Source organism: Poecilia reticulata, linkage group LG5, assembly GCF_000633615.1.
Source record: "Poecilia reticulata strain Guanapo linkage group LG5, Guppy_female_1.0+MT, whole genome shotgun sequence".
NCBI classification, from domain to species: Eukaryota; Metazoa; Chordata; class Actinopteri; order Cyprinodontiformes; family Poeciliidae; genus Poecilia; species Poecilia reticulata.
The window spans coordinates 31028677-31038039 of record NC_024335.1 but is presented as its reverse complement, the minus strand read 5'-3'; the positions used below and the strand labels follow the sequence as shown (position 1 = coordinate 31038039).

At 39.1% G+C, this 9363-nt stretch overlaps 2 protein-coding genes across 10 annotated transcripts in view; both read left to right on the top strand.

The window, feature by feature from the left end:
- Nucleotides 1-5718, top strand: part of LOC103465557 (DEP domain-containing mTOR-interacting protein) — a 56534-nt gene extending 50816 nt beyond the window's left edge. For 8 of the 9 annotated variants that reach the window (XM_008410528.2, XM_008410527.2, XM_008410526.2 and 5 more), the window contains 7 exons: nt 324-447; nt 1421-1599; nt 1767-1970; nt 2061-2198; nt 3740-3810; nt 4409-4513; nt 4613-5718. In XM_008410528.2, the coding sequence (XP_008408750.1) occupies nt 324-447; nt 1421-1599; nt 1767-1970; nt 2061-2198; nt 3740-3810; nt 4409-4513; nt 4613-4738 (947 nt within the window). In that variant the 3' untranslated portion in view covers nt 4739-5718. The remainder of the gene's footprint in view (nt 1-323; nt 448-1420; nt 1600-1766; nt 1971-2060; nt 2199-3739; nt 3811-4408; nt 4514-4612) is intronic. The other variant, XM_008410529.2, reaches the window with a different exon arrangement.
- Nucleotides 5719-6721: 1003 nt separating this feature from the next.
- Nucleotides 6722-9363, top strand: part of adnpa (activity-dependent neuroprotector homeobox a) — an 11138-nt gene continuing 8496 nt past the window's right edge. Inside the window, exons 1-2 of the mRNA XM_008410519.1 lie at nt 6722-7126; nt 7651-7763. Coding sequence (XP_008408741.1) covers nt 7656-7763 — 108 coding nt within the window. The 5' untranslated portion in view covers nt 6722-7126; nt 7651-7655. The remainder of the gene's footprint in view (nt 7127-7650; nt 7764-9363) is intronic.

Here is a 9363-nt window from a genome sequence, read left to right as displayed (position 1 = left end):
TATATATATCCATGTAGCAGCAGACATGTGGACAAAAGTACCATGTTGGTGTCAAAGGTCAGAGAGGAGTGTGAGATTCCAATCATTGATGTAGCAGCAATAGCACCAAAATATTTTCTGACACTTTGTTGAATCTGTATCACAAAGAATCAAGGCAGTACTGAAGTAGGAAGGGGGTCCGACCCGTTACTATCAATGTGCTTGTAATAATGTGGCCAGTCAGGGTGAGCAAGTGTAATTTTAGACATTGGGTATGAAATACAGTGGATGTTTCTGAAGCGCTCTCTGCGCATGTTAAGCAGTGTGCTGCTTTTTCTCCTTAGTCTGTGACAAGAGACCCGAATTCAAGGACGCCAAACTGCTGTATCGTTTTCGCAAGGATGACGGCACATTTCCCTTCAACACTGAGGTGAAAATCTTCATGCGAGGGCAAAGGCTGTATGAAAAGTAAGAACTCGATACAAAAAAAATGTCTGTCGACTGAAAATAGCTTGGTCATGTGACCGGGAGGAGTATCGAAGACAATGCAATGCTTTGCGAAAAATTTCAAATATCCATTATTTTTAAATAGAAGTTCTTGAATTTGATTCAAGTTGTTGTGGAAAAGTTGGCAAAGCGGAATGTTTACCACTGTGTTGCATCACCTCTTTTCCAGCAATTCTCTGTAGACGTTTCTGAGGTAGAAAAAAAGAAGAAGATATGCTTCTGAAAGCTACATTCAGAGAACACTCTTTCCTGTTACAGCTGGCTGCTTCGCTTGCATGGCACCACAACTCTAAATATGAATCCATGTAGACTTAGCTTTAAAATTCAAGAAGTTTGTGCTTGGTTGGTTTCCTTTGCTGTGATGACGCCTCAGTAAAAAATACAAATATCTATATTTCACCAATATATTTGTGCCATGTTTGTTCAAAAATGCTTTTGTAGGTTGAGCAACAGAGTTTAGTCCATTGAAATCTTACAGAATGCAGAAAGAATTCACAGTGCTTCACTTTTTGTTGACATTTTATCATGCTACAGCCTTCTTCCAAATTGTATTAAATCACTAGCAGAACTCCACTGGACACTGGCAGGGAAAAATATGGTAATTGTTTTATGGACATAAACCACATAATCTGTTTGCTGCTCAACCAAGCAGCAAGCAGATGCATCTTTTCCAGAGTTGTGGCAAAATTAAGAGGGAACAAGCAGGTTTGTTTTTTTTGTGTGTGTTTTTTTTAAGATTTATTTAAAAGCAACACATTTTTTAATGTAATATTACGGCTCTGCCAAGGAAGATTAATTGCTTTTATCACATCTAAGGGGATAAATAACTGTGGATTATTACACAAACTAATGACCTACGTGTTTCCTTTCTCAAATTTCTAGAACGTGTTCTGAGAGAATTTGTTTCGTGATTTTAATCACCGGTTCTTTTCAGTCTTGTCGCCGACAAAAACTCCATCCTGCAGCTGAGAGAGGAGCACGGGGTTTCCTATCAGCGCTCGTTTCCGGGCTGCCAGCTGATTGACTGGCTCCTGCAGAACGGGGAGGTGGAAAGCCGGCGTCAGGGAGTGGAACTGAATCGGGCGTTGCAGGAGCATGGCATCATTCAACACGGTGAGTGCAGAGCTCATTGCACTCCGGTAAAGGGTAAGCAGCGGCTGCCGGCGGTGAGTGGCCACTGGGGACTTTTGGCAATCAAAAGCAAACACACACACACACCCATCCGTTCTTGAAACTCGTTCTAGTGTTATTTAACGCATGCATTCCATTCCCATCACCAGTGACAAAGAAGCATGACTTCTTCGACAGCGGGCTCCTCTATCAGTTTTGCATCAATTTCCGTCGCCGCCGGCGCCTATCTGAGCTGCTAAATGAAAGGGAGCAAGAGAATGACGGGGCTTCCATCCAAGAGGAAAACAATCTCGACAGTCCGTTTTTTCTACGCAAAGACCCCATCCAGGAGCATAACAGTGCTTTTCAATCTAGTTAATATCAAATTATCTGTTTTCTAGTTGTAAAAATGCACTTTGATTTTAATGTTGACTTCTGAATATACTTCTTTTTTTCCCTTGCAGTGGGGCAGAGTAAAGACATAAAACAAATCACAGGTGGCCGGAGATCCAGTCTGAATTCGCTTCAGCTTCATTCTGGCGGATTTCAAACTCTCGGTCAACTCTCTTCAAACTCAGTCGTGAGATGCAATCCTAAATCAGGCAGGTGGAACGATTGCATTTGGAGCGCTGATAAATTAAATACGATGTGTTAGAGGTAGGAAATCCAAAAGTCTTAAAAACATAGAAAGTTGAAAAAAACAAAAACAGTTTCCTTTGTTTTTCAAAGATATATATCTTTAGATTTATAGATAAAATTATTTAATCCTAAGAAAATGTATATTTTTAATTTATTAAAAGTAAAGATAGATTAAATAATTTCAGTTTTGGGACTTTTTAAATCTTGAAACTGTGGCACGTGTGGCATCCGTACATGCTTCTTATTCTTGTGTGACATGTTTACATTTGGCCTAGCCTTCCTTTTACAGTCGCATCTGTGCAGCAGTATCTTCATTTCATTTATGGCTGCTCATCTCCACCGTCCAGCCCGTTTATGGCCGATAAGGACGCGCCTGTTAATCTAATGATAATTTAGAGGAAGTCTTGAAACATCAAAGCCATTAACATTTATCAGCCTTCACCTGTTACCTATCGGGTGAGTTGTAGTTATTACCTCCAGATACGCAACAGGTCTTCCACAAAAAGTGCTGAGTTGGCTAGAGCCATCAGATCAGAGGTGGTGTAGGTAGGTAGGCTCTACCTGCAGAATGAAAGGTGAAAGTCATGGTGACATTTTCTTTGGACCCTGCCCGGCCCAGAGTGGAGGGATAGGGTAAGGCTTCAGATTGTAATGGAGCAGCTTAATGAACTCAAAGTTCATTAAGGTGTCGCCCAAACCATTGTGTATTTGGGGTGAGGGTATGGGGTTATTTCCATGCTAGGACAATTTGAAAGAAAACTAATAGAAAAGGTTTCATAGAACTTAAATTTGTATTTTTCTTCAACAACAAACCTATCTTTAAAACAACTTTCTTGACCATAAATTGATAGTCCTGGGCCTCCTCCACCCTTCGGTGTATATATAAAGACACAGTTTTATATTTCTGTATGTAGTGCTGCTCCCTTATTAGACAAAATTACACAAACATTTTCATTTTATAAACTCTGATTCAGGGCTGCACAGTGGTGCAGTTGGTAGAGCTGTTGCCTTGCAGCAAGAAGGTTCTGGGTTTGATTCCCGGCTCGGTCTTTCTGCATGGAGTTTGCATGTTCTCCCTGTCCATACGTGGGTTTTCTCCGGGTACTCCGGTTTCCTCCCACAATCCAAAAACATGACTGTCAGGTTAATTGGCCTCTCCAAATTGTCCCTAGGTGTGAGTGTGTGTGTGCATGGTTGTGTGTCCTGTGTGTCTCTGTGTTGCCCTGCGACAGACTGGCGACCTGTCCAGGGTGTACCCCGCCTCTCGCCCAAAACGTTAGCTGGAGATAGCCACCAGCACCCCTCCCAACCCCACTAAGGGACAAGGGTGTCAAGAAAATGGATGGGTGGATGGAACTCTGATTCAAACTTCAGACTGAATCCTGGAAAACTTGTAAATGATGGTGTATGCCCTCTAGTATATCATAGCGTAGCATAGCATAGCACCAAATTCTTTTCAATAGGGGATTGCTTATAAAACCAAACATATTTTCTGGCTCTACAGTTTTAAAAAGACATGTCACATGTCAGGAGTTACTGGCCCCAGGAGCACCCTTCATCAAGAAAGTACTTACGGTGAGTGACTGCATGTGAGAAATCATGTTTAGTTTACATATCACACACATGATTGTAATGCTTGTAATATTGTGATTTTTTTTATTATAACGCTTCTGGTGTGTGGACCAGAATAGTGGAAAAGTCTATGGTGGGGACTAATGGGTATCCTTAAAGCTGCAGTATGTAATTTTTATGAAAAATATTTTAAAATTGTTGAAACTCTCACCATGTTATGAGAGATATTCTGTGAAAAATATTGCTTGGCAGCACTAAGACCCATCCCCTGGCACTGATTGGTTGTTTTTGGTCGGGAGCGGTGCATTTCTTCAAATGGCAATAGTAGCTCAGGAAGGAGTTGGAGGAGATTGATCCTTTCACAGATTATGTGTCTCATATGATACCGTCAGGACAGAGTGATAGTTTTAACAAATATGAAAAAACAAAAAACAAAAGCTGTCTATAAAAGTTACATTCTGCAGCTTTAAATGAATTAAACTGAACCAGACATGTTAGTCACACTCAAGTCCGTCCTTGAAAATCAACGATTATAACTCAGGGCTGTAAGTTTGCATTTCCCACCAACTGTAAGATGTATTTTAACTCACCGTGTTCCCAGGTGATCGGCGACGCCCTGGGCTGGGGCATTGTGGTCAGAGGCGGGGCTCCCTGCTACATTCAAGCCGTGGATCCTGGCAGCCCTGCGGCAGCTGCTGGAGTTAAGGTGAGAGAAATTTTTTTTTTACAAATAAATCACACGACACAGTAAAACGTTAAGTGTTTAAACAGAAGTGAGATCCATGAATGTAACCAATCTCCATAGATACGGCAGTTTGTGTGCCAGGTGAATGGCAGGTATGTTCTTTACCTGGACTACAAGACAGTGACCAGGCTGGTGATGACTGGACCTCGTGTTGTTGTGCTGGAAGTTATGGAGCAACTGGAATGAAAACTACATCTGAACAACGATAATGTTAATAAACCTTGAATAGGAACAAAACAAATGATTGTGAATTAAAAAAAAAAAAAACGAAGTTAGGAAGAGTACAAATACCTCGCTGTTCACCTGAACAACAGACGGAACTGGAGTGAAGCCTTCTACCAGAACGGACAGGGTTCTGGTTCTGTTCTAGGGACTCGTCTTGAACCTTGAGAGATAATTGTGCAAAGAATTCTTCATAAAATAAAATAAAAAACATTACAAACATGAGCATCCTCTTCATTGTCATGCAATAAAAGTGTCTTCAGTCAGAGGACTCTTCAGATTTGGTGTAACAGACTGATACTATTCTTCCTGTCCAAAGCCATCAGCATCTGTAACAACTCTTTGAAGTAGGGCTGCCACCGTCCTGTAAAATACGGAATCGTCCCGTATTGAACCGATACGAGACGCGGTTTGTTCCATATTTCTATAAATGTCTGATACACATGCCTATTACACATATATCAACACTAAATATAACAATAATGACCAAAATAGGACACAGGATATAAGGTCAGCTAAACTGTCATGGCCGGAGCTCCACAGGACCTGCCAGAACGCAGCACGAACAGCGCTGCTGTCACGGTTGCAACCCACGTTTTTTATAATCTCCACCTGATGCTCCACCGTGTCCTTAGAAGCAAGAACTCTTGCAAAAATACAGACGTGAGTGGGAGGACGCGCATTCCAGGAAGACCAATGTCAATGAGGATTAATACAGACATTGTTTTTTAAAAATTTGAGTCGGCGATATTCAGTGGCGCAGTGTGCTGCTGTATGATATCAGATACAATGGATCAGGAGAGGGACACTGCAGAACCGTCAGAACCAGACATCAGCGTCTCGTGAGGCCAACATGGTACAGAACATTTTGCTATAATTTATTAAGTTTCTTATTGTGCTTTTAGTAGACAACCATGGTTTGATTATGATTCTTAAAATGTTGAGTTTGGATGATACGTTTTTTCATATAAAATAGTATTAGGTAAAGTAATATAAACGACAATTTAAATAACAAATCATACTAATAGATTAATAGCAAATAAATAAATATTATGAAGAGAAACTGTTTATTTATCCTACATTAAAACATTTTTGTTAGGTTTTTCTGTGTAGGAAAAATGTTGATATCTTGTGATCAATATCATTTCACTATTATTTTATTAATGTGGTTTGCGAATTTGTATAACCTGACTATCTATCAAGCTATAACAAGGAAGTAAAGACATGCTAATCAATGCATCAGGCACAGACAGACAGGCTGATTCAAGTGGCTCTTTGGTTCACTTTACTTGATGAAATATTGACCTGTTTTTTATTTCATTCTTTTTTAAGTGCTCCCCATGATAAACACCGACTACCCTGGTCCCTGTAAATTTGGTTTAGAACCAGCCTCTGAACTCAACTCCTTATTGTATTTTTGGTATTAATCTTTAAAATACCAGAACTTGCACAGAACTTACTTTTGGCTGTCTGACATGATTTAAAAATATTAAATCACGTGCTTTGATCAGTTAGTCAGTACTTCAGTATTTTACTTTTTACCAAATACCTTTTGCACCTGCTTAATTAAAGCTTAATCTACTCTACTTAACATGTTGAAGTTATACTACTGTGACTGGAGTGGTATAACCTGTGTAATGATTGCACTATTGATACTTTATTTTCACAAAAGACAGCCATAAAGTGAAGTGTACCACTTCTGTGGGCACCAAACCGTGATGGGCATCCCACATTTTCATTTCTGAAAGGTGACGACCCTACTATGAAGATAATGTGAGTTTATAAAGCATTTTGAATTGAATTGAATAATAATACTTTTCTGAAAGTCTACAAAAACAAAATTATTGTGCATATTTGATTGACATTTAAACTGTGAAGCTGTTAATAAAAATCATTAGAGCATTTTACGCCATGAATAAAACCACACCAAACAGTTTCTTCTCAACACTAAAACGCCACTTCCGTCTTTTCCAGGTCGCCATTTTGGATTTTATGTAAAGCACTTAAAATATAGAACGCTGCTAACAGGCTAGCCTCGGGACTGAAACAAGCTAAAGAGATAGCGAGGGGGAATTTTGGGCCTGGGGGTCGTATGTAGTGTGCTAGACTATTAAAACGACCACTGTCATATTTAGTGCGTTGTCTAAGCCGCTTGTTGCTGCAGATGCGGCAGCTAACTAGATAGCTAACGTTTAGCCAGTTAACGGTGAAGGAGCTAATAGCATTAGCATTCCGGCGTCAGAACAGAGTGAGAACATCATCAGTCATTTCGTCCCGATTCACAGAGTTTACGTCTTTGTTACTAATTTATGTTAGTGAGGCGAACTGAATAGCCCGGAAACACATTCTGAGGTAAGTTCACCCTCCATTTTCATATTACCACAAAATTATAAAAGTCTGGCTAAATAACCCCAGCTTTTAGATGTGGACCACGCTGCAAGAAGCAGCCAGCAGTGCTAACGGAACAAAGCTAACGCTATTTAGCGGGTTTCAGGGTAAAAGCATCATTAGGCCTATCTGATCATGCGATCTCATGCATGGGGTCAAGTCAGTTTGTAGCATATTCACAACAACACAAGCTAGCTGCAGCAGTGCTATTGTATTGAGATATCCTTCCATGTTGCATGTTGTGCACTGATAGTTAAGGGGTCGCGCCCTCCCATGTCAAATCAGTCCGGTTTAGTCGTTGCACTGATTAAAAGTTTTTGCAATTCAAAGTGTCTGTTGTGATTTGTCTGAAATCAAAGGCTGTATCAGGGATTTGTTTTTTTTTTACAAACCTGTATTACCCGGCAGTGTAGCACTAGCCAAGGAGAATCCCTGCAGATGCACTTTAACCAGCTTCAAGGACTTTCAGTATTTCTCTTTTCTCCCAGGAGCCATGTACCAGCTCCCTGTGAATAATCTGACAAGAATCCGGAAAGCTAGAAAACAAGTGAAGAAAAACCTAGAAGACATAGGACTCGAGCTCTGCAAGGAGGTAGCAGAGGTGAGTTGGTTTTTGTTGTTGTTGTTGTTGTATGGTATTTGTCCAAGTTTTTTTTTTATTTTTATAAGTGGTATCAGAATATAGACTGGACTTCAACTCAGCTGCCCGTGTCAGTGGGTGAAATGTTGAAAACACGATTAGCTTGAATACCCTTGAGAACAGATTTGCAGCATATTGTCAAAAACAATAATGGCTAGCAGCCTAGCACACATCTACAACACAGGGTAATCAATTTGAAAGATATTTTTTTAATTTTACCTTTAAATGGCACTAAACAGCATATCTTGACAAACACTGTCCTCTTCAGGTCTATGTGTCAATAGATTAAAATATTATCAGAGTTTATCTTTTTTAATCATTTGAAAAATTTACGACTTGCCTTTTGTCAGAATTACAAATTGACTGCTATGTTTCCAGCACATATTTTTGGTAACTTTCATAAGAACAGTTTAGCACTTAATGCAGACTAGCTTTCTGCATCTCAGAAAACTTGAATGTTATTTAATGATGATACACAATTTTTTTAATACATAAAGATTATGCTATGTCAAAGCAGTTGCAGGGAAACTTGATAGTTTGTAGACAGTCATTTAAACCTTCTACATGAGGGTGAGGTGCAAATAAATATTGCTAAAGAAGCTGGCTGATCAGAGAGCTGTATCCCAATTATATTAATAGAAAGTTGAATGGAAGAAAAAACTCGGGTAGGAAAGAAATGCACAAAAAGAGGGATGACTGCAGCCCTTTGGGCTGTGAAGAAAACACGCGTTTAATCGAACACAGATTTATTCTGGACATGGACTCCAATTTTCTCATTTCTTGTGTTGAACAACTTCTGGGACAGAGACGAGGTCAGGAACATTTTGCCCCGACTCGGGAGAAAAAGGTCTGCACTGCTGCTCAGTGATGGAAAGTAATGTTTTTCACATTATAGTAAATTTTATATGGAATTTCCACTTTGAGGTCCACTCAGATCGTAATGTGGAAATTATGGTCTGTGGGGAGAATGGAGAGGCACATAACAGAAGAATGGAATGCCACACTGCCAAACGTTTCAGTAGCTGGTAAATTTGTTGACCATTGTGTCACTGTGCCTGATTGGCTAGCAAACTGACCTGGCCTAACCAGAATAGGAAATGTGTATTTAGAGTATCATTGAGGTATGTCTATACCTCAATGTTATGACCATAGTCATTTAAATTGACAGAACTAAAACCTTGAAATGTAACACTTTTTGTCTAATACATTTTTGTAAATCATTTTTTGTATTTAATTACTGAAACATTTTTGGATTTTCTTTTTTTTTTTTTTAACAACCTTCTGCACTGCAAAAACTGAAATCTTAGTAAGATTAAATATCTTAAATTAAGGAGATTTTTCTTGTTTTCTTTCTGACAAGATAATTTTTCTCACCAAGAGGGATTTATGTTAGAATATTTTTCTTATTTTAAGTGTTTTTGTACTTAATTATCTCAGTAAGATATAAAAGCTTAATGTTAAGAAAATATTACTTATTATGAGTAAATATGCGCTAGAATCTAGAATATCAATATTTACCAATCAAACTTCAAGTCTAGAACTTATTTTATATAAGTAAAAA